This window comes from Aquarana catesbeiana, linkage group LG02 (assembly GCF_042186555.1).
Source record: "Aquarana catesbeiana isolate 2022-GZ linkage group LG02, ASM4218655v1, whole genome shotgun sequence".
Taxonomy (NCBI): domain Eukaryota; kingdom Metazoa; phylum Chordata; class Amphibia; order Anura; family Ranidae; genus Aquarana; species Aquarana catesbeiana.
In genome coordinates, this window is record NC_133325.1 from 349,610,268 (window position 1) to 349,636,576 (window position 26,309).

A 26,309-nucleotide genomic window follows, 5' to 3' on the forward strand; every position below is an offset into this window, starting at 1 on the left:
GAGATTAGGCCCAATCCTGCTCCTTCACACCTGAGATTAATCCCAAATCCTGCCCCTTCACACCTCAGATTACCCCAATGTTTGACTATTCTTCCCGAAGTGCATTTGTGACATCAGGCACTGATGTGGATGAGAAGGCCTGGCTCGCAGTCTCCGCTTATCCCAAAGGTGTTCTAACGCGTTGTCAGGAAATATGGTGTGGGGTTGTTTTTTCAGGGGTTGGGCTTGGCCCCTTAGTTCCAATAAAGGGAATTCTTAAGGCATCAGCATACCAAGACATTTTGGACAATTTCATGCTCCCAACTTTGTGGGAACAGTTTGGGGATGGCCCCTTCCTGTTCCAACATGACCGCCCCAGTGCACAAAGCAAGGTCCATAAAGACATGAGCGAATTTGAGGTGGAGGAACTTGAATTGAGTCAATATTGAACCCTACAGACTAAGACTGGGATGCCATTAAAGTTCATGTGCTTGTAAAGGCAGGTGTCCCAATACTTTTGGTAATATAGTGCATCTAGCAGCCTGTGTCAGACCCACCTTGATCACCCAAAGGTGTAGCAGAAATGTACACATTTAGCGCTTTTCTTTCATTCAAAAGTAGAGGAAAGCATTGGACCCAATCATAGAAAGGTTGCCCAATATGCTGTAAAATCCTTCTGTGTGTTTCACACTCTATCTGGATCAGGCCAATAATTGCAAGTGATAACCAAAAAATAAGAGCCATAGAATTAATTTAGAATTTAAAGCGGTTGTAACCCCCCCAAAAAATGTATCCTGTTCCTTTAAAACATGTTTTACAGTACAGTGCTTGTGCTGTGTAATCTGGCTCTTTCTATCATCTAAAATACCTAGCTGATCCTGCCTGGTACTGCCCTCCCCTTTGTAAACTGACCACGGAGCGGCTGCTGAGCCCTGATACCGTGCTCAGTTTATGTGCCTCAGTCATCCGCTGTCTCCCCCTACTCCCTCTCAACCCCCCCCCATCCTGTCCCACCCGCCTGTCAGTTGTGTCAGTGCCTGACCCTCCCGTCCTGCTGCTAAAATCACTATTTTGATACTAAAATCCCATGTTATATGTTACAGTATGAGCCCCGCGTTGCAGCCATTTTAATTTAATATATGGAATGTATTTATATTACAGTCAAATACGAGATGCTAACATTGTTTCTGGATGCCGAAGTACTTTGTTTCCTTCCCTTGGGGACACTCAAGTTTGGGTGGGACAGGTTTGTTTTACTTCACTGCTCTGTCTTGTCCAAATCTGAATGAGACGTGAGCTTTTTCCTTTCAACATGAAAGTGAGGCTTGGTTGCTGTCCTTTTTCTTCACTCAGGCTGCAGAGATGGAAGTGAGGCTCGAACCGCAAGGTTCCTTATTTAGTGTGATGGCAGAAATAATGCTCATGCCCCGGTTGAAGTCCTTTTGTCGACGAAACCAGGTCGGGCTGAGCTGTATGTTCCTGTTATCGCAAATTTCACGTTTGGATGATCTGTGGCGGCCGCCTTCCTCTTTCACCATGCAATGCGGTTTCTACTATAGATACATGTAAATGCAATACTTTATATTAAATGCAACCTCTTAAGAGGTTTTACACTCTCCGGCGTTTTAGATATTATTTGGATCTGACTACACGATCGTCGTTTGGGTGGAGTCCCCTGGATGCTCTGGAGTTGTTCCCTACTGAGAGATATTCATCAAGCCTGTTTGACCCTTTGTAATAAAGGGTCCAGGCTCTCTGGTAAGTGTCCAACCTATTGTGGTGACGTGTTCACTTGGTGAAGGAATTGGAAAACCTTATCCACAGTTGAATAATGGAGTTTGCCATTTGACCATATGGTCCATTTGAGAGACTAATTTTCTGGACTGTTATATATATATATATTTTTTTTTGCAGTATTTTTAATATCACTGTAGCGCAACACAGCTTTATTTTGTTTCTTGTATTTTGTGGTAATATCTCACATTTGTGATGCTGCTTTTTTCACACTGAATTATCTTTTCACATGCAGTATTATTTTTTGTATTTATTTATAAAAAATATGCCGCTGTATACCTAATTTCAGAGTGCTGCACACATAACCGCGCGCCACTGTCCTCCCCTACTCCCGGCTGACAGTAGCGGGGGATTCTGTAGCTGTTGGATCGGGGAAGACAGCGGCAGGAGGTCATGTGAGCGCAGAGCGGTGCTCTGAAATACATCGGCATATTTTTTTAATAAATAACATACACTGGGGCACATACTGTAACATAACACAGGGTATTATAGCAAGAAAAAAAGTGGCTTTACAACCACTTTAAGTGATTTATGGGCTGCTCTAATAAAGCTTATTCTTAAAATTACAATATGGGTCACATGGTACATCATGAAAGTACTCCTTTATGACAGTAATACGGACATATATGGTGGCAGGGGGCCTTTACGGCCAACCACTGCATATATGTGTCCTTGTCTTGTACTGGGATGTTCACATATATATTGTACATTCACATCAGTCCCTGCCTTTGATGAGCTTACAATCTAAAGTCCCCAACTCATATTCATAAATATAGAGCTGTGGCAAAAACTTATGAGAATGACACAAATATGACATTTTCACAAAGTCTACTGCCTCAGTTTTTATGATGGCAATTTACATATAGTCTAGAATGTTATGAAGAATGATCAGATCAATTGCAATTAATTGCCAAGTCCCCCTTTGCCATAAAAACTAACTTATTCCCCAAAAAAAACATTTCCACTGCATTTCAGCCCTACCACAAAATGACCAGCTGACATGTCAGCGACGCTCGTTAACACAGGTATCAGTGTTAACGAGGACAAGGCTGAAAATCACTATAAAATGCTGACCGAGTTAGAATAACATACTGGAAGCTGTAAGAGGAGGGTGGTGCTTGAAATCATTGTTCTACCCCTGTTAATTATTGTTAACTGCAAGGAAACACTTGGAGTCATCATTGCTTTGCACAAAAAGGGATTCCCAGGCAAGGATATTGCTGCTACTAAGATTGCACCTAAATCAACCATTTATCGAATCATCAAGAACTTCAAGGCGAGAGGTTCAATTGTGAAAAAGGCTTCAGGGTGCCCAAGAAAGTCTGGCAAGCGCCAAGAGAGTCTCCTACAGTTGATTCAGCTGTGGGTTTGGGGCACCAGTGCAAAGCTTGCTCAGGAATCGCAGCAGGCAGGTGTGAGTGCATCTGCACGCACAGTGAGATGAAGCCTTTTGGAGGATGGCCTGGTGTCAAGAAGGGCAGCAAAGAAGCCACTTCTCTCCAGGAAAAAACAGCAAGGACAGAATGATATTCTGCAAAAAGGTACAGGGATTGGACTGCTGAGTACTGGGGTTAAAGTCATTTTCTGTGATGAATCCCCTTTCCGATTGTTTGGGGCATCCGGAAAAAATGCTGTCCGGAGGAGAAAAGGGGAGGGCTACCATCAGTCCTGTGTCATGCCAACAGTAAAGCATCCTAAGACCATTCATGTGTGGGGTTGCTTCTCAGGCAAGGGAGTGAGGTCACTCACAATTTTGCCAAAGAACACAGCCATGAATAAACGGTACAAAAACATCCTCCTAGAGCAACTTCTCCCAACATCCAAGAACACTTTGGTGATGAACAATGCTTTTTCCAGCATGATGGAGCACCTTGCCATAAAGGCAAAAGTGATAACCAAGTGGCTTGGGGAAAAAATAAATTGAAATTTTGGGTCCATGGCCAGGAAACTCCCCGGACCCTAATCCTATTGAGAACTTGTGGTCAATCCTCAAGAGGTGAGTGAACAAAGAAAAAAAAATTCTGACAAACTCCAATTATTGATTATGCAAGAATGGGCTGCCGCCAGTCAGGATGTGGCCCACCCAGAAATTGATTGACAGCATGCCAGGGTGAATTGCAGGGCGAATTGCAAAGGTCTTAAAAAAGAAGGGTCAACACTGCAAATATTGAATCTTTGCATAAACTTTATATAATTGCCAATAAAAGCCTTTGACATTTATGAAATGCTTGTAATTATACTTTGGTATACCATAGTAACATCTGACAAAAAGATCTAAAAACAAACACTGAAGCAGCAGACTTTGTGAAAAATAGGATTTTTATAACAGCTTACCTGTAAAATCCTTTACTTGGAGTACATCACAGCCGCAGTAATAACTGTATGGGTTATATGGCACCTTCAGGTGATGGACACTGGCACACCCTAAACAGGAAGCTCAATACCCCATATAACCCCTCCCCTTATTGGGAGTACCTCAGTTTTGTAGCAAAGCAATACACGTGTAACCAGAAAGAGGGGAGGGACCTCTGTGTCCCGTGATGTACTCCAAGAAAAGGATTTTACAGGTAAGCTGTTATAAAAATCCTATTTTCTTTATCGTACATCACGGGACACAGAGCTACAGTAATAACTGTATGGGACGTCCCAGAGTAATGCCACCTGAGGGGAGGGGACACAACAAAAGTAGGGTGCTATCAGACCTGAGGACCTATACTGCTGCCTGCAGCACACTGCACCCAAAGGTGATATCCTCATGCCTTCTTATATCCACCTGATAGAATCTGGTGAATGTATGGACTGAAGATCAGGTTGCGGCCTTGCAGATTTGAGCCATGGAGGCTTGGTGATGCACTGCCCACGAAGCACTAACAGCCCTGGTGGAGTGCAATTTGACCTAAAAAGTGGAACCTTTTTCTTCAAGCTATAAGCTTGAATAATTACCCGCCAAATCCATTCGGCAATAATGGATATTGATGCTGCCTGTCCTTTCCTAGGACCTTCAGGCAACACAAACAAAGCATCTCTGTTTTTCTAATGTGAGCAATCGCCTTCAAATAGATCTTGACTGCTCTCACTACATCCAAAGAGTGTAGTGACTTTCTTCCTTAGAACAGGGTTCTGGAAAAAATGAAGGTAAAACAATATCCTGGTTTAGGTAAAAACCTGAAACCACCTTTGGCAGAAAGCTAGGATGAGGATGCAATACTACTCCATCCTGAACGATTAAATATGGCTCTTACGAGAAGGAGCCGCCAACTCTGATACCCTTCTTGCAGAAGAAATGGCTACCAGAAAAAACAGTTTCCTTGTCAAAAAGGACCAAAGGAATATGCCTTTATGGCGCTTCCTCCTTGCCTGGGGTAAAAACACCTTCTTCGGGGCTGTATCCATGACCAGACCCAAGTATTCTAATCCTCTCTAAAGAAGATTTCTCTAGGTTTATTAACCAACCTAGGCATTTCAGGTAATTGACTGTGGTGTCCAAGCGGACTACCAACCAGTCTATTAAGAGACGGTCATCCAGGTATGCTATTATTGCTATACTTTGAGTCCTTAATCTGGCCAGAGGAAGGGCCAGAAGTTTTGTAAACACCTGAGGTGCAGTAGCTAGACCGAAAGGCAAGGCTACAAACTAAAACTGAAGTTTTTCTACTACGAAACGTAGATACTTCTGGTGAGCGGGGAAAATAGGTAAATGCAGGTATGCATCCTTGATGTCGATTGATGCCAGAAGCTCTCCCCTCCTTGTAGGATGGAGACTACTAAATGGATTAATTCCACGTGAAAAGAAAAATCTTCAGGAACCAGTTTAGATCTTCTTTCTAGACCTTTGTCGCAAAAGTGATCATGGTGGTCCCCGTGGATGATCTAAAATGGGTCCGACATCCCCATTTGGTTTTGGTACCATGAAAAGGTTTGAATAAAACCCTGCCCCCTGCTCATCCACGGGGAACCACCATGATCACTTTTGCGACAAAAGTTGGTCTAACACTAGAAAGAGAGACTTCTTTCTCTCTGGATCTGAGGAAATGAGGAAATGAGGAGACGGGAATTCTCGGAACTCTAGTCTGTAACCTAGAGCTTTTGTGGGGACCACCCATCTGTCCCGAAATTCTTGCTGCCATGACTGTCTGGAGGCTGATGTCCCTGGCACTGGAAAAAATAGCCCGTTTACATGAGGGATGTTACTCTTTTCCTTAACTGGCAAAAAGGGTACTTTTCCCACTTGATATTTTTTGGATATATTTGTCCAGATCCTCCCAAAACAGCTTTTCATAGCAGAAGGAAAACCAGTCAGGAGTTTTTGCATGGTGCTTCGACTGACCAACTTTTTCAACCATAAGATTCTACGTATATGTACCAACCCAAGCGTAAGGCAAGAGGTTTGAAGAATAAAATCTCTGATTGCGTCAAAAAAACAAAGCCGCTGGCAGCTCAGCTAATTCCTGGGCCTGCTGTTCAGGGAACACCTTGAGTACCTGTTTCAAATGGTCTCTCAAGGATTGACATACCCCAATTGCCACTCCTGCAGGTTGAGCCACTGAACGTGCCAAGGAGAATTTTATTTTTTTATTTTTTTTTTAACAGGAATTCCAATTTTTTTATCAGTTGGAGACAAGTCAAACTTTTATTCACAGAGGATATAGCAGCGTCAATTGCTGGTATACTTGACCCCTTAGTAAAATTTTTTCCACCATAGGATAAAGTGTTAAAAACTTTTTGGGAGGAAAAAAAAGTGCTCATCTGGGTGATGCCACTCAGAATACATAAGCTTTCTTAGTAATGAATGGACAGGAAAGGCACGCAAGGCTTGCGGAGGCTTTAGTGAACCCAAACAGGAAGTGGGCTCTTTAACCGACTCCGTTAAGGGTAGCTTAAATGTGGAGCGGACCCAATTTCTCAGCATGAGAAGCTGAAGAAGGTCCTTCCCCACTTGATCCCATGGAAGAGGAATCATCAGCCTCTTCACGGTCCCCTGAAGGGGATTCATCTTCCCCCTCCCACAGTTCCTCCGTTTGAGGACCCTGGGTGGTAGAAGGGGACCTAATGCATTTCTTCCACTCTGTGAAGATGCGATTAAAGCCACTATTTCTCTAAATCACTCATAGCTAAGGAGAAAACCTGCTCAGTTATATAGACAGGGGCTGAAGTGTCGGAATCAACTGCAGCCCTGATGAAGCTAATGGCTCACTTTGACCAGCCACCTTAGATCGGGATGGTGGTGCAGAGGGAGGGTCCCTGGGACCTAAAGGTGACCCCTTTGTGTCCTTGGTCTTTGTGGCATTTGAACCACCTCCTCTGGACATAGTGATGAGCACAAACGCAGAGGTACCACAAAAAAATGCACCCACTGCTGAGTAATAGTCCAGCAACTGCCGCTGCTATTAAGCTCAGCTTGATGCTTTAAAATAAATGTGCCTGGGAATGCCTGTGTCACCCACTCACACGCCACTCTTCCGCTCTGTGTCCCTCCTAGCTGTATGCACCTGAAAAAGGTCCATTCGCGACAACGCCGCTAAGCCCCGCCCCCTTCCTCCGACCACCCACCGTGCCCCCCTCCTTCATCAATTTTAAATTAGATTGGGACTGGGGGAGGAGGAGAGACGCTGAAGAGAACCGCCATAATAGCGGCGGGAGTGGCGCGGTACACCGCCCTCTAGCGCCATGCTCCCTCTGCCTGGAGGAAGCTATCCAGGTGGGGGAGGGGGGCATTCCTGGGAGTAGAAAACCCCTAAGACCTTACCTGGAGCCTGGGCCGGAGTAAGTGTGCAGCTTGTACACAGAGGCGAGACTGACAAGCATGAACAGGTACATGCTCTTGACAGCCCCCGGTGGTGACTATAGGCATAGCAACATTTACTTAAAAGGAGAAAGCCCACAAGAATTAGAAAAATTCCTTAGGAATCTCCCTTACCTTATCCAGCTGCAGGGTTCTGTGGTAACAGACCCAATCTTCACCTCTCGCGGTGGGCTCCGTTAGAAAACCTTCAGGGACTGGGGCCCCCTTTTTTATCGGGGGATCCACAGCCCTGGGCCTGTAAAAAGCACCCCACCAGGAATATGGCTGAACCAGCTCTCTAAAAAGAGAAGTGTTACAGGTAAAAACCTTGTTTCTTCGGACACAAGGCCCGGGTACCATTAAATTAGGTCTGGAAAAGACACTTTGAATTGATCCAGTTGCGTGGCTTGCCCCAGTAAGGAATATTCCAGCGGAGCTCAGCACAACACATCTTTACACGTGACCAACACCTAAAGACACTGGCGAAAAAATTGAGGTACTCCCAGTAAGGGGAGGGGTTATATGGGGAATTAAACTTCCTGTTGAGGTTGTGCCAGTGTCCATCACCTGAAGGTGCCATATAACCCATACAGTTATTACTGTGGCTCTGTGTCCCGTGATGTACGATAAAGAAATTAATATTTGTGTTATTCTCTAAACTTTTGCCCAGGGCTGGACATACTAGGGCCAATCTAGACAGGCGCCAATTTACCTACCAGTATGTCTTTGCAGTGTAGGAGGAAATCCACACAGTCACAGGGAGAACATGCAAACTCCAGCAGGTAGTGCAACAGACGACCCTAGTGCTGCTAGATGGAAGCGCTAACCATTTAGCCACTGTGGCTGATGTATGGAAACTGGTAGGCACAGCTTCTGATGACATCAGCACTGTGCAGCAGGAGCAGGAGGCACACCTATCAGCTCCGGGTATGATGGCCAATTTAAAATGTTAACTCTGGCTGGCATAAAGTGGTTAGGAATTTTTATTTTGATTACCAGTTAAAGTGCTATTTTATACAGTGAATTTTAAAGCATATATGACACGTACAGTCTACCATTAATATTAAAAATGAAGTGCAGTATATAGCCGCTATTAGACCTTAGGAAATAGCAGCATGCATTTTACGCAGGAGCTTTTACTGTTTTATTAAACATAATCACACAAGTTTCCATTTAGACATTTATAGGCAATTAGGAGCCATTGGTGCACATGGTGGAAACTTTCCTGGGTCAAGAAAATTCTTGGAACTACTGCGATTTACATTAAAAGCTACTAAATGGGCTGTTAACTATCTAAAGACACTTTATCTGCCTACAAGCTAGCAATTTCAAGTACTTGTACAACAGAAGAAATTATACAACTCGAATGTACAAAAAACATTACTAAAAATGATGGACAATATCAGTTGATGCTGCTGTGCATAGTTAATATTGTAGGTTTACTTTAAAGTCCAGAAAAGGGACATGACATTGCTTATTACTAAAAGGGTATATGCAACTTTAACAAGCATTGCTAACATCCAAATCTTTAAAAATACTCTTTACTGTACCTGCCAAGATGTTAGACATGAGGTACACATCAAATGGCCACAAGGCTCAATCTTGACATCCTTGTCATTTTCTGCGCAGATTTTACACAGCTGAAAAGTAGAGCCCATTTCACAGTACAATTCATATTGTTCCTGAAAGGGAGTGGGGAAAAAAAAACATGTTACAACACTTGTACTTACCACTTGCAAAAAAAAAAAAGTTGTCAAGTTGGCTTCAAAACACTGATATAAGCAGCAGGTTTGTGGCTTGCTGAAGCACAAAGCTTATAGCAATGACAAACGATAGCTTTTCTAAGGCTAAAATTACAAGATCAGAAACAATGGGCTCAATTCACGAAGAGGTATTTTCCTCTTTAAAGTGGTTCTAAAGGCAGAAAGTGTTTTATTTTAATGCATTCTATGCATTAAAGCTGTTGTATACCTCTTTAGCATTTTTTTGCCTACAGGTAAGCCTATAATAAGGCTTACTTGTTGGTAAAATGAATATCTCCTAAACCTGTACGGTTTAGGAGATATTCACCTTGTATGCAGCCACTGATGTCAGCAGCGCATGTGCAGTGAAGGTCCGGTATATCAGGTTGGAACGGTATTGCGGCTCTGGCCACTCACAGCGCCGGACCTGCGAACCCGGAAGAAATCGCCAAGGCAAAATGTCAGCTCCCTTGGCGGTGACCGTGAGACGGTGCAGGGGCTTCGTTCTAAGATAAGCATTTCATCATGAGCTAGTATGTTGTGCATCTCTTGCGAGACACGGGAGGCTGCCATTCAGAATGAATGGCAGTCCCAAGCATCTCAGCCCGCAGCACAATTGGGGGTGCGGGAACCACAGGAAAACCGCATGGTCAAAGAGACCACGTGGTTTCCCTGCGGCCACGTTTTTAAAAAGTTGCATGCACCTTTTTTTTCTGCGGTTCAGGCAGCACAGCAGCCCAATTCATTCAAATGAATGGGCTGCAGTGCTCGAGCAAACGTGGGCCGCACGGGTCGCACTTAGGTGAATCAAACCCAAGTCAGTACAGTTCCTGCAACATATGTATTCATACAAAAGGAAAAAAGTGACTGGAAAACCAGTCAAAGTGAAGTTGCTTTCACAGGATACACATGGTGTAACAAAAACAACTAAGTTACATTAAGTAAATACAAAATATATTTATAAATGTCAAATATTGAATGAAAATAGTATCAAAAAAATCACACATGCATAAATACCCTTCTTCCACCAATGAAAAAGACAACGTTGTCATTGGGGAGATTTCCTGTCACTTCCTGTAACATAGCCAAACAGGAAGTGAGAGGAAATCCCTGCAAATTAAGGGAATCTAATCAGAACCAGTGTTACCATTAGAAGATTTCCCCTCTTTACTTTTATGGGGCAACCCAAAATTTAGGAGTTTCTTTTACTTTCAATGATAACAGTAAACAGGACAAACAGGAGGGGTTAAGATCCCTAATTGGGACACAGACAGCAATAAATACAGACATGGGTTCTAACCCATCTCCACTTTGCCCAATACAAAAAAATGTGCCTTTAGTTATACTTTTAAGTAAATAAGCCCCAATGATTGTGTTTTTCCATATTTAGATTTCTATGCATTACTGCTGAGAAACTGATCCGAAAAGGTAGAGACTCCAAATTGGCTCTTATATTTTTACATTCCTTAAATACCTCATGCCTTGACCACTACTTATTTAACTCATGCGTTTAATTATTTGTTTCCTTTTGTAAAATGACTTTAACCACTTCAGCCCCGGAAGGATTTACCCCCTTCCTGACCAGAGCACTTTTTACAATTTGGCACTGCGTCGCTTTAACTGCTAATTGCGCGGTCATGCAATGCTGTAACCAAACGAAATTTGCGTCCTTTTCTTCCCACAAATAGAGCTTTCTTTTGATGGTATTTGATCACCTCTGCCGTTTTTATTTTTTGCGCTATACACGGAAAAAGACCGAAAATTTTGAAAAAAAATGATATTTTCTACTTTTTGTTCTAAAAAAAATCCAATAAACTCAATTTTAGTCATACATTTAGGCCAAAATGTATTTGGCCACATGTCTTTGGTAAAAAAAAATGTCAATAAGTGTATATTTATTGGTTTGCGCAAAAGTTATAGCGCCTACAAACTAGGGTACATTTTCTGGAATTTACACAGCCTTTAATTTATGACTGCCTATGTCATTTCTTGAGGTGCTAAAATGACAGGGCAGTACAAAACCCCCACAAATGACCCCATTTTGGAAAGTAGACACCCCAAGGAAATTGCTGAGAGGCATGTTGAGCCCATTGAATATTCATTTTTTTTGTCCCAAGTGATTGAATAATGAAAAAAAAAAAAAAAATTACAAAAAGTTGTCACTAAATGATATATTGCTCACACAGGCCATGGGCATATGTGGAATTGCACCCCAAAATACATTTAGCTGCTTCTCCTGAGTATGGGGATACCACATGTGTGGGACTTTTTGGGAGCCTAGCCGCATACGGGGCCCCGAAAACCAATCACTGCCTTCAGGATTTCTAAGGGCGTACATTTTTGATTTTACTCCTCACTACCTATCACAGTTTTGAAGGCCATAAAATGCCCAGATGGCACAAACCCCCCCCAAATGACCCCATTTTGGAAAGTAGACACCCCAAGCTATTTGCTGAGAGGCATGTTGAGTCCATGGAATATTTTATATTTTGACACAAGTTGCGGGAAAGTGACAATTTATTTATTTATTTTTTTTTTTTTTTTGCACAAAGTTGTCACTAAATGATATATTGCTCACACAGGTCATGGGCATATGTGGAATTGCACCCCAAAATACATTCTGCTGCTTCTCTTGAGTACGGGGATACCACATGTGTGGGACTTTTTAGGAGCCTAGCCGCGTACGGGACCCCGAAAACCAATCACCGCCTTCAGGATTTCTAAGGGTGTACATTTTTGATTTCACTCTTCACTGCCTATCACAGTTTCGGAGGCCATGGAATGCCCAGGTGGCACAAACCCCCCCAAATGACCCCATTTTGGAAAGTAGACACCCCAAGCTATTTGCTGAGAGGCATGGTGAGTATTTTGCAGCTCTCATTTGTTTTTGAAAATGAAGAAAGACAAAAAAAAAAATTTTTTTTTTCTTTTTTTAATTTTCAAAACTTTGTGACAAAAAGTGAGGTCTGCAAAATACTCACTATACCTCTCAGCAAATAGCTTGGGGTGTCTACTTTCCAAAATGGGGTCATTTGGGGGGGGTTTGTGCCACCTGGGCATTCCATGGCCTCCGAGACTGTGATAGGCAGTGAAGAGTGAAATCAAAAATTTACGCCCTTAGAAAGCCTGAAGGCGGTGCTTGGTTTTCGGGGTCCCATACGTGGCTAGGCTCCCAAAAAGTCTCACACATGTGGTATCCCCGTACTCAGGAGAAGCAACAGAATGTATTTTGGGGTGTAATTTCACATATTCCCATGGCATGTTTGAGCAATATATCATTTAGTGACAACTTTGTGCAAAAAAAAAAAAAAATAATAATAATTTGTCTCTTTCCCGCAACTTGTGTCACAATATAAAATATTCCATGGACTCGACATGCCTCTCAGCAAATAGCTTAGGGTGTCTACTTTCCAAAATGGGGTCATTTGGGGGGGTTTGAACTGTCCTGGCATTTTATGCACAACATTTAGAAGCTTATGTCACACATCACCCACTCTTCTAACCACTTGAAGACAAAGCCCTTTCTGACACTTTTTGATTACATGAAAAAATTATTTTTTTATGCAAGAAAATTACTTTGAACCCCCACACATTATATATTTTTTTAAAGCAAATGCCCTACAGATTAAAATGGTGGGTGTTTAATTTTTTTTTTTCACACAGTATTTGCGCAGCGATTTTTCAAACGCATTTTTGGGGGAAAAAACACACTTTTTTACATTTTAATGCACTAAAACACACTATATTGCCCAAATGTTTGATGAAATAAAAAAGATGATCTTAGGCCGAGTACATGGATACCAAACATGACATGCTTTACAATTGCGCACAAACGTGCAGTGACAACAAAATAAATACATTTTTAAAAGCATTTAAAAGCCTTTACAGGTTACCACTTTAGATTTACAGAGGAGGTCTACTGCTAAAATTACTGCCCTCGATCTGACCGTCGCGGTGATACCTCACATGCATGGTGCAATTGCTGTTTACATTTGACGCCAGACCGACGCTTGCGTTCGCCTTAGCGCGAGAGCAGGGGGGACAGGGGTGCTTTTTTTTTTTTTTTTTTTTTTTTTCTTTATTATTTTTTTGCTTTTTTATCTTATTTTAAAACTGTTCCTTTCATTTTTTTTTTTTTTTTAATCATTTTTATTGTTATCTCAGGGAATGTAAATATCCCCTATGATAGCAATAGGTAGTGACAGGTACTCTTTTTTGAAAAAATTGGGGTCTATTAGACCCTAGATTTCTCCTCTGCCCTCAAAGCATCTGACCACACCAAGATCGGTATGATAAAATGCTTTCCCAATTTCCCAATGGCGCTATTTACATCCGGCGAAATCTAAGTCATAAAATGCTCGTAGCTTCCGGTTTCTTAGGCCATAGAGATGTTTGGAGCCACTCTGGTCTCTGATCAGCTCTATGGTCAGCTGGCTGAATCACCGGCTGCATTCTCAGGTTCCCTGTTGAGACAGGAGAGCCAGAGAAAAACACGGAAGACGATGGGGGGGGCATTCTCTCCCACTGCTTGTAAAAGCAGTCTAGAGGCTAATTAGCCGCTAGGATTGCTTCTACATGAAAGCCGACCGCTGGCTGAAAAGAATGATACCAAGATGATACCTAAACCTGCAAGCATCATTCTGGTATAACCACTCAAAGTCGTGAATGGCGTACCTGAAGACAAAAAAATGGTTAACAATAAAGCACAGTAAACGGTAAAGTATAAAAAATTGCAGACCTGAAAAGCAAACATGATAAAACATAATAACAATAAAACATTGCAGAATAGAATACAGTAAAAAAGAGCAGAACAATAGAGAGAATAGAGAAAGAGAGAATAGAGAGAGAACAATAAAACGACAACTATTATTTTTTATTTTATATTTTTGTTTGTGTTTTTTTTTTTTTTTTTTTTTTTTTACACTTTTTTTGTAACTGTAACTTTTATAACTGTAACCGGTTCCAGGTTCGGGTCTCTCAAAATGCGATGGCATCTTGGGAGACCCTGTGAAAGTGCACCTAGTCTGTGGAATGCTGTACCCTACGCTAATACTCAACTAGTGAATGGTAGCGTTCAAAACATTCACCAATGCAAAGACCAGGATTGTCAGGACAGGAGGGACAATAATAGCGGGTGTCACGCCTATATCCGCGCTTGCTGCAGACACAACATCTTTTTTGGGGGGGTTCGTTGGGTAGGGGTACTCGGGAGGACATAAAAATGCCTCTCATGCAGCCGACTGCATTTGGTTGGGGATGTGAATGGGGGAAGTACGGGCGCTGCAGAAGTGGTGGGTTCCCAATTAGGATTGGCGAATGCAGCAGGAAGGGCACTATGGGCACGACGGGCCTGTGTTTGTCTTCTTGGTGGCAGCGGGACACTATTTGTGCTTGCCACCTCACCAGCTTGAACTGCACTTATGGGACTCGCCACGTCACCAAGTGTTACTGCAGTGCTGGTTTGACTACGACCGGGGTGTACTAGGCCGCTGGCGCTTGCCAGTTCACCAAAACGCTACCAAAAAAACTGTTAACGATCGCAGGGATCAGGCCTGACTCTGCGAACGCTGCAGTTATGTGTTTAGTGTTTTGTAAGTGACAGTGATCGATCGATACTGCACTTGGGTGGGCTGGGCTGGGCCGGGCGGAGGGGCAAAACGCAGGTGCTAGCAGGTATCTGGGCTGATCCCGCTAACACTGCGTTTTTGGGAACCCTAAACTGCTGGGGACGCCAGTATAGATCTGATCGGATCAGATATTGATCAGTTCAGATACTATACCACTAAGGGAGGTGTACAGTGCGTGCGTGGGTGTTAGCGCTACTGGCACTAACCTGACGCTGCCTGGGGCTGGTGCTTGCCAGTTCACCAAAACGCTACAAAAAAAACTGTTAGCGATCGCAGGGATCAGGCCTGACTCTGCGAACGCTGCAGTTATGCGTTTAGTGTTTTGTAAGTGACAGTGATCGATCGATACTGCACTTGGGTGGGCTGGGCCGAGCCGGGCGGAGGGGCAAAACGCAGGTGCTAGCAGGTATCTGGGCTGATCCCGCTAACACTGCGTTTTTGGGAACCCTAAACTGCTGGGGACGCTAGTATAGATCTGATCGGATCAGATATTGATCCGTTCAGATACTATACCACTAAGGGAGGCGTATGCTGCGTGTGTGGGTGTTAGCGGTACTGGCGCTAATCTGACGCTGCCTGGGGCGACGCATATCACCGTCGGGCGATCAGGGGGCTAAATCTTTATTCAGTAATAAACGGCGGGTGCCCTGACACTATAAAAAATAAACAAACTAACCAGCGTCACCCGTAACGGTTATACAGTGATCAGTGGTGAAAGGGTTAACTAGGGGGCAATCAAGGGGTTAAAACATTTATTAGATAGTATATGGGGGTCCCTGTCGCTATAAAACTCTGACGGCGAACCTAAATATTTACGTTCATAACTAGCATCACCAGCGACACTAATACAGCGATCAGAAAAATGATCGCTTAGCGACACTGGTGACAGGGGGTGATCAAGGGGTTAAAACTTTATTAGGGGGGGTTAGGGGGGTATCCTAGACCTACAGGGGGCCTAACACTCACTGCCCTGACACTGTAACTGTCACAAACTGACACCAATACAGTAATCAGAAAAAAAAAAAAAAAAAAAAAAAACCTGCTTGGTGTCAGTTTGTGACAGGGGGGGGGGGGTGATCGGGGGGAGATCGGGGGCGATCGGGGGGGGGATCGGGGTGTTTAGTGTGCCTGACATGTTCTACTGTGTGTAGTGTGTTGGTGCACTTACATTGCAGTCTTCTCTCCTCGGCCCGGAACAGAAAATACCGAGCCGAGGAGAGATGACATCATTTCCTCTGCCTCTGTGTACAATACAGAGGCAGGGAAATGATCCCATTGGCTGAGAGCGATCGCGAGGGGGGGGCCACGAATGGATGGCCTCCCCCTCACCTCCGATCGCCGGGGGAGATTTGCCGACCGCCGCAGGCACCGGGGGGGGGTCCGATCGGACCCCCCACCCGCGGGCAGGCAAGGACGTACATAAACGTCCTTTTGCCTGCCCGTGCCGCTCTGTCGACGTATATAGTCGTGCGGCGGTCGGCAAGTGGTTAATGCAGTTTTATGAGGTATTAACCGAGTGTTTTTGCTTTTTGAGGTAAATACCACATAAGGTGATAAAGAAATGACATTTTCGGAAAAAATGTGTCACGTGATTAAACTATCAAATGAAATATTATTTAGTGAATTGAGCGCAATGTTTTTGTTGTGAAAAACACAACCGTGATCCAACATTATAAAGTCTGTAAAATAAAATCCAGTGTATCTTTAATTTTTCATTAATATTTTTGCACAATAGCATGGAGTCAAGTGTATGCACTTCCTGTTTCATGCATACCCACCGGCCATCCATGGATTCCATATCACATACCCAATATAACCTAGTGTTATGGCAGAAGCTGATAATAATCAAGTAATAATGTATCAAATATGCATTCATGAGAAACATGTATGATAAGCAAAGCTACCTGGGTAACTTTTATGTGATCGTGTGGCATTGGCTCACACAGACCCGTCAAATCAGGATTATAACTTCTTCCATCAGGATAAAGATAGCTAAAAAAAAAAAAAAAAAGGCCTTTCATCAATGGCAGATAACTAGTACTTGGTAACTATGCAATGAATCATACAACTAAATACATTAATGTGAATAAGAAGAGAAGATCTTTAATGTTACATAAGTATAACAGACATTGTTTTATATTTGTCATTATCTACAATCATTTATGTTTAGAGACTTCCGGATTCCTGGTCCTAAATCCCTTTTGCCCATTATGTTTTTGTAGGTTGAAGAAATGTAAATCATGTAAAATAGAAATATAACCTGAAGGTATACATACAGCCCACATATAGGTAATATTATATAGATGCAAGGCTCAGGTTGTCTGTAACATTGGCTCACTATTTCATGTCAAGGACCACTTGCAAACCTTCCTGAAATAATATGGACTACTTCTTCAGAATCTTGGTTCTAAGTGTGGCCATACATTATACAATTTTCTTGCACAATTTTCCTTTAGAGTTACTAAAACCATATCATGCGAGGACAAACCTATAAACGCTTTCAATTTGTATGCAATCAGACAGGCCCTTGCATTAAATAGTCGAAGGTAAATCTAAAGTAAATTGAAGAAAATTGTATAATGTATGGCCTGCATAAAATGTGTATTTGTTAAAAATTTGGTTACATTTTATCTGGGAATGCATGGACAGATTAAGAAGCAAGTAATTAGTAAATTTCAAAGTAAAAATGTAAACCTATTTGAAATATGTTAAACTCAACGTTTGTAAATCAGCAAACTATGATCTGCTTATTCATTCAGAACCACCCAAACCGAACAATATGCATTAAAGGATTATTGCTTTTCACATATTATCTTTCCACATGTAACCCCTACACAAGCCCAATTATCGCAAGTGATGCTCAGCTCAACTGTAACACCTGTCTAATAGGTTTTAGAATTTATTCAACTTGAGCATTAGTTAAGTAGAGGTCCTCAAGTAAAACACAATCCTTAGCAGCAGGGATATCCCTACTTGTACTCTACAGCTGACAGGCCTAAATTATCACATCTTCCTAAGCATTCATACATTTGGCTGGAACACTTGTCTTCCTAGAAGTGCTTGGTTACACTACCGAACACAGCCATTCTAATCTAGTGTTTGCAAACCGAGTGTCTTTCTCATCTCACTTGATATTGACATATTCAATATTTTCGATTTGGTCTCATTTTCATTATTGAGTTAAATCACATACTCTGTAAGGTTGATATAGTCTGGAATCTAGCAGACTATAAAATATGCCATGTCAGCTGTACTGTCACTGAAGATTCATACACAGCCAGATTGAGTCCATTAAAGTGATTGAAAGGTTGTTTTTTTTTTAACTAACAAACATGTCATACTTACCTGTGTTTTTGCACAGAGCAGCCCCAGCATCCTCCCCCTCCTGGCTCCTCCTGCCTTCTGAGTGCCATCATAACAGTCTATTGAGACCCCCCCCCCCCCCCCCGGCACTGGATTTATCTGACAGCTGCAGGAGCCAATGTTCAGTGAGGAGAGAGAGCAGAGCTACTGCTCACAGGCACATTGCTGGATCGAGATCGGGCTCAGGTAAGTATTTAGGGGGAACGGGGGGGAGCTGCACGTAGACAGACTGCATAAGGTCTCTAATTTTCTATAGGTCAGGAAGGCACAACTATTATATTAAGAATAGATGGTAGTGGGGAAGAGAGGGTGCAGCGCTCACTTTCTAAACTGATATCAGCACTTTATATACTGTGCTCTCAAGGCTCCTGGGATCTAGGCACATTGAGGTAGGCACTTAATTAAACAAAATGAGTATGTATAAACATCTCAAATTATAACAGGACTAAAAGAGTAAGGAATCTCTCCCTGATTTGGGTGTTCCAAGCCAGCCACGGCCAAAGGCAAGTTTTGTTTGTGGTAGAGGGACAGTCTGCTCAGTTCAAGACATCCAATAAGTTTCTTAACCTAACGTAGCAGGAAGCAGTAGGGTTGATTTAAAAAAGGCAAACAGACTATTCACTTTGCAAGTGCAGTTGCTCTATAGCAGGGATATGCAATTAGCAGACCTCCAGCTGTTGCAGAACTACAATTCCCATGAGGCATAGCAAGGCTCTGACAGCCAAAAGCATGACACCCAGAGGCAGAGGCATGATGGGACTTGTAGTTTTGCAACAGCTGGAGGCCCGCTAATTGCATATCCCTGCTCTATAGGTTAGTAAATGAGGGGGAGCATTGCTGACTATCATCATCCAATCATGTGCATGTGGGTATTCTTTGCAAAGTGAAGCTTCATCTAATTTACTAAAGCTCTGGAACAACTGCATTAGTAAAGAGCACAATCTTTATTAAATCAACCCAAATGAGTCTTCAGCTGGTAAGAATCCAGTGGACCCATGCATGTAGAAAGAGAAGTGTTTTTGGGTGGGGGCACATTTATTAGCAGCAGAAAAAGGATCAAATGGGCAGTTTTTAACTTCAGGTCTGCTTTATGACTGTAAACCAAATATCAGCAGACTTTGTACTTGACTTGCCAAGTGCTCTCCTTGAGGTCACTATTTTACTAAATACTGCACAAAAGTCTTTAAAATGTTACCTCAGGCACTTCATGCCCGTATGAACTTTTTTGAGTGGATTTTGCCACATTCATGTGACAGGAGGAGAGTGATTCATCCAAAAAGTTAATACTGCCTTTCTAAGCTTAGCACAGAAATATCTTGCAGCATATCTGATAGTACTCAGTGTTACCAAAGGCTAATTTTGCAAACATTACGGAATGAATGTTATCTGCAGTTAAAGTTCATAATTGTTTTATAAGTAAATATTTAGTTGTCATGAACAAATTACATATTTACTATGGAGTGAGAATGTAATATTTGCAGCAGCAGCAAAAAAAAAAAAAAATAATTACACACCCCTCACATTTTTGTAAATATTTTATTATATCTTTTTTGATGAAATTACACTTTGCTACAATGTAAAGTAGTGAGTGTACAGCTTGTTTAATCATATAAATGTGCTGTTCCCTCAAAATAACTCAACACACAGCCATTAATGTCTAAAATCGCTGGCAACAAAAGTGAGTGAGTAAGAGTGATGGTCTGAGCACTGACAGGCTGACCCCCCACCCCTTCAACCTCTGCAACAATGCTGGCAGCACTCGTACATCTATTTTCCAAAGACAACCTCTGGATATGATGCTGAGTACGTGCACTCAACTTCTTTGGTTGACCATGTCGAGGCCTGTTCTAAAGTGGAACCTGTCCTGCTAAACTGCTGTATGGTCTTGGCCACCGTGCTGCAGCTCAGTTTCAGGGTCTTGCCAATCTTCTTATAGCCTAAGCCATCTTTATGTAGAGCAACAATTCTTTTTTTGAGATCCTCATAGTCATTTGCCATGAGGTGCCATGTTGAACTTTCAGTGATCAGTATGAGAGAGTGAGAGCGATAACACCAAATTTAACACACCTGCTCCCCATTCACACCTGAGACCTTGTAACACTAACGAGTCACATGACACCGGGTAGGGAAAATGGCTAATTGGGCCCAATTTGGACATTTTCACTTAGGGGTGTACTCACTTTTGTTGCCAGCGGTTTAGACATTAATGGCTGCGTGTTGAGTTATTTTGAAAGGACAGCAAATTTACACTGATATACAAGCTGTACACTCACTACTTTACATTGTAGAAAAGTGTCATTTCTTCAGTGTTTATAAAGACTAGAGGCTAGAAAATTGGACTTTAAAGGCACACGGTAGACCATATAAAAATAATTAGGGTTTTATTTGTAGAAAACTATTAAAAAATCATTTTTACATATATATATATATATGTATATATATATATATATATATATATATATATATATATATATATATATATATATATATATATATATATATATCATGAAACTGGTATTATATGACCCACACATAACTTCTGACGTCACTTCCAAAATAAACAGTAAAAATAATACACCAAATAGTATAATGATTGAAATTCCAATAGCAGTAATCAAGTGAAGATGTAGACATGGAATAGTTTGAGTCAGAGTGTGGATCCAAATACAAGATATTCGCTCTACATGTTGTGCGTAGGGATATGCTTCTTCAGGAGCATAAAGAACTATTAAATATATATGGAGAACATAAAATAAGTAAACTAATTTTAAACATAACATAAAAAACTTAATATTCAAAAACAGATACAGAAAATGCTCCAATAGGGTCAAATGGGCTACAAGCAACCACCCAATGGGAAGGGCCACCTGGAGGTAAAAAGCAAAGACCCTCAGTTGGGACGCATATATATAGATGTAGTGTATAGATAATCAGCACAAAAAATGTGGAAATTGTTTCTATAGTAACCTGATGTCTCTTTACTGATGTCTTATAACAGGATGTAAGCTTAATGGTACTCACAAGTAAAGTATTTAATGTAAACAAAATTAACGCCGGACTGTTAGGAAGGTAAATAGAAAGCCAACCAATCCAGGATGTAGGTTCTATAAATAGAAGAGGAAAGTGCAAGACTATAGATTAAAAAAGCATATTAATCAGTGGTATCTGATGCAGCTACTAAAGGGATACCAGGAGATATACACAGCACACATCGCGGTTCGAACTCATAAGGTAACAACGCTAAATTCTTTTACTGGAACGTCTTTTCTATTCCTTACAAATGGCTTGTCATTCGTTTTGACGCTATATTGTCTTTTTCCTACTATAGGTACCAGCCCTCTTTGAGCCTTAAGCATGTTTCCCTACAATGTCTGGACAAGCTCTGTAACCTTAATACACATAGGCTATATTACACCATCAGCACTTATGTCTCCCTAGCTGTGTGCTGGCTATTTATCCCTGGATATATTTATATATCCCCTTGCTTACCAGCAAACTGCAATTACAATATCTCAGTGGCTGATGACTATATGGTAAGCCCTAATCCTTTTTCAAAACCTATTTTTTTCTCTCCCCTCTTCACATTATTATTATTACTTCTATCAGTACTATATTGCTGACCTGATACTATGCATGTAATCTAGCATATATCGGCATCAGATACCACTGATTAACCACTTGCCGCCTGTCCTATTACCAAATGATGGCGGCAAAGTGGTTTGATATTCCTGACCGGACGTCGTATGACGTGATCAGGAATATCGAGCCGCTGCGCGCCCCCGGGGGCGCGCATCGCGGCGATCGTTGTTGCGGGGTGTCAGTCTGACACCCTGCAACACCGATCTAGGCAAAGAGTCTCTGACGGAGACTCTTTACCACGTGATCAGCCGTGTCCAATCACGGCTGATCACGATGTAAATAGAAAGAGCCGGTGATCGGCTTTTCCTCACTCGCGTCTGACAGACGCGAGTAGAGGAGAGCCGATTGGCTGCTCTTTCTGACAGGGGGGGGTTTGTGCTGATTGTTTATCAGCACAGCCCCCCCTCGGATCCCGCCCAGGACCACCAGGGAAGCCGCCCAGGACCACCAGGGAAGCCATCCACACTGGACCACCAGGTATGCCCCTAGACCCCCAGGGAAATGCCAATCTGTGCCCAGGCAGCTGAAAATCAGTGCCTACTCCAATGCCTACCACTGCCAGTGCCACCAGGGATGCCCATCAGTGCCTCATATCAGTGCAGCGTATCAGTGCCCATCAGTGCCACGTATCAGTGCCCATCAGTGCCCATCAGTGCCGCCTATCAAAGCCACCATATCAGTGCCCAGCAGTGCCACCTTTCAGTGCCCATCAGTGTCGCCTATCAGTGCCCATCAGTGCCAACCAGTGCCACCCATAAGTGCCAATCAGTGCCGCCTATCAATGCCCATCAGTGCCACCCATCAATGCTGCCTACCAGTGCCCATCAGTGCCGCATATCAGTGCCTGCCAGTGCCCACTCATTGGTGCCACCTCATCGGTGCCGCCGTATCAGTGTCTTGCAGTGCCCCCTTATCAGTGCCCATCAGTGAAAGAGAAAACTTGCTTATTTACAAATTTTTTTAACAGAAACAAAAGCAAAACTTTTATTTTTTTCAAAATTTTCGGTGTTTTTTTATTTGTTTAGCAAAAACCGCAGAGGTGATCAAATACCACCAAAAGAAAGCTTTATTTGTGGGAACAAAATGATAAAAATTTAGTTTGGGTACAGTGTAGCATGACCGCGCAATTGTCATTCAAACTGCGACAGCGCTGAAAGCTGAAAATTGGTCTGGGCAGGAAGGTGTATAAGTGCCCTGTATTGAAGTGGTTAATATGCTTTTTTAATCTATAGTCTTGCACTTTCCTCTTCTATTTATAGAACCTACATCCTGGATTGGTTGGCTTTCTATTTACCTTCCTAACAGTCCGGCGTTAATTTTGTTTACATTAAATACTTTACTTGTGAGTACCATTAAGCTTACATCCTGTTATATATGTGCAGTAAAGAGACATCAGGTTACTATAGAAACAATTTCCACATTTTTTGTGCTGATTATCTATACACTTCATCTATATATATGTGTTCCAACTGAGAGGCTTTGCTTATTGCCTCCAGGTGGCCCTTCCCATTGGGTGGTTGCTTGTAGCCCATTTGACCCTATCGGAGCATTTTCTGTATCTGTTTTTGAATATTACGTTTTTTATGTTATGTTTAAAAATGGTTTACTTATTTTATGTTCTCCATATATGTTTAATAGATGTTTATGCTCCTGAAGAAGCGTATCCCTACGCACAACATGTAGAGCGAATATCTTGTATTTGGATCCACACTCTGACTCAAACTATTCCATGTCTACATCTTCACTTTATTACTGCTATTGGAATTTCAATCATACTATTGGCTGTATTATTGTTACTGTTTATTTTGGAAGTGACGTCAGAAGTTATGTGTGGGTCATATATATATCTATGTGTAAAAATGATTCTTTAATAATTTTCTACAAATAAATAAAACCCCAGTTATTTTTTATATGGTCTACCCGTGTGCCTTTAAAGTCCAATTTTCTAGCCTCTAGTCTTTATATACCCATTGTTGGGATGTTGGCACACTATTATTTGTGTATCCACAGTGTCACCCAGTGAGGCTACACGTTAAACCCTTAATCTTTCTCAATTTCTTCAGTGTTGTCACATGAAAAGGTATAACAAAATATTTACACAAATGTGAAGGGTGTACTCACTTTTGCAAGATATTAATATATATATATATATATATATATATATATATATATATATATATATATATATATATATATATATATATGAATATATATATATATATATACTTTTGCAAGATACTGATATATATATATATATATATATATATATATACACACACACACACACACTTATATATTTAAGGTGAGAAGGATTCACTGTTAAAAAGCCGATATTTTCCTAAACACCGTTATTCATTGGTCTGTGTATGAATTACTGTTATTGTATCTGTGATTCTTGCTCTTCTGTGTTCTCCTTTGCCTCCTTCGCTGTTTCAGGCCCATGCCACACCGCCGAGGGGGGATTTTTTGTTTGCCCCCCCCAAAAAGAAAAACCAACCAGCCACCATTGCTAGAGAGTCATCCATTCACATTGTTGTGTGGGGTTTGCTTCTATGATAGCTACACACAGCAAGGTGGTGGTTGGAACAGCTTTGTTTTCATGAACACATAAGAGGTTGGGTTGTACTAACATGGAGAATCATTAAAGCAAATGTAAAACTTAATTTTTTTTTACATCAATAAAAAAGTTGTTATTTTTACCTGCTCTGTGCAATAGTTTTGCACAGAGCTGTCACATACCTCCTCTTCTGGGGTCCCCCGTTGGTGCTCTCTGCTCCTTCTCTTCTCAAGATTCTTCCATAGAAAGAGCCTTGTGCTATTGGGGTATTCGTGCCGGAGCACCAGGCTGTGTGCATCCATCGCCACATAAAACATTGCATGGCTGTTGGCTTTTGACTTCCCAGTAAAATCTGTTTCTTGTAGTAAAGTACAGAACACGACACAGGACCTTTATCTTTAATAGTAGCAAAAAGAAAGCTGCAGGGACATGTCTTATATAACCCCCCCTCCCCCCACTCCCAGCAAGCCTCAGGAGGGTAGGACCTGTGCCCTGCACTGTACCTAAGAAACGTTTTTTACAAGTCCAAATCCGATTTTCTTTTTTGTCGTACAGTACAGGACACAGGTTCTTTAGTCTTTAACCATGGGATGTTCAAAGCAATCCACTGGGTAGGCAACAAAGCAAACGCTAACAGGCCCACGTAACAATTAGGTCAAGAAGGGATCACCAGAAATTAGTGAGCAGCTTGTAGTACCTTACACCAGTAACTGGCATCAGAGAGTCAAACAAATGAGGAGGGTAGCAGCTGAGAGATAAATGCAACTATACGGGCACATTAACATGCATACTTACATGTACATTTTCTGTGATCATACACATTTCCACATTTTTATTTTTTTATTTCAGGTACTTGTATAGCACCGTCAATTTACGCAGCGCTTTATATATACATTGTACATTCACATCAGTCCCTACCCTCAAGGAGCTTACAATCTAAGGTCCCTAACTCACATTCATACTAGGGCCAATTTAGACAGGATCTAATTAACCTACCAACATGTCTTTGGAGTCCACATGTGAAGGTACCCAAAAATGCATCCATGTGAAATACACACTGATGTACATGTAAAGCCAGAAAACCAATGTAGTGTGTAGTCACTGATTTTAAATGGCACCTCCATGTACTAAAATATTAGCAGGAAACAGACCTGCACTGCAGTGCTCCACACTGCATATGCCATACATTTTGGGCACTGTGCTAGAAGAAAATAGCTCATGTCCAATTTTGGTGGAGTTGTGGTACGTTGGCAGCCCGTTCAAAATTATAATTAATATAATTCTTCTTTGTGAGGGCTGGGAGTGAGAATTTAAACCTGGTTTATGATCAGGATTTTTATGTAGTTTTTATAGCATGTTGGTAAGTATTATGTTAATTACTATTTGGGGTGGTGCCGGAGAGAGTGGTGTATTGTTTGCATTTTGGTAGTTTGTTTTTCTGATATTTTTTAATCTGTGTTTTTTATACTATGTTGTATTTTAATTTTATGGATGGATTATTAGTGTAGAGTTTTAATTTGTTTTTTTTTTGGTAATAATGGCTGTTATTGGAAATTCTGTTAGGCTAGGTTTCCACTAGTGCGTCCCCAAAGTCGCGCGATTTTGCCGCGATTTTTTACCGCGATTTTACCGCGACTTTTTACCGCGATTTGAAGCAATGCCTGTATCTATAGACCTCAAGTCGCATCAAAGTGGGACCAAAGTAGTGCAGGGACTACTTTGAAGTCGCTGCGACTTGAAGTCGCACAGATATGAACGGTACTCATTGGAAATCATGGGAAACAATTTGTCATGCGACTTTTCAGTCCCAAGTCGCATGAAAAGTC

At 41.8% G+C, this 26,309-nt stretch overlaps 1 protein-coding gene across 6 annotated transcripts in view; it reads right to left on the bottom strand.

The window, feature by feature from the left end:
• Positions 1 to 26,309, bottom strand: part of CBLB (Cbl proto-oncogene B) — a 333,732-nt gene that overhangs the window by 164,946 nt on the left and 142,477 nt on the right. For all 6 annotated transcript variants that reach the window (XR_012241626.1, XM_073614961.1, XM_073614960.1 and 3 more), the window contains exons 7-8: positions 16,829 to 16,916; positions 9,106 to 9,237 (exon numbers count right to left, since the gene is read on the bottom strand). Coding sequence is in view for 5 of the 6 variants with exons in the window: in XM_073614961.1 (XP_073471062.1) it covers positions 9,106 to 9,237; positions 16,829 to 16,916 (220 nt within the window). In the remaining variant the exon portion in view is untranslated. The remainder of the gene's footprint in view (positions 1 to 9,105; positions 9,238 to 16,828; positions 16,917 to 26,309) is intronic.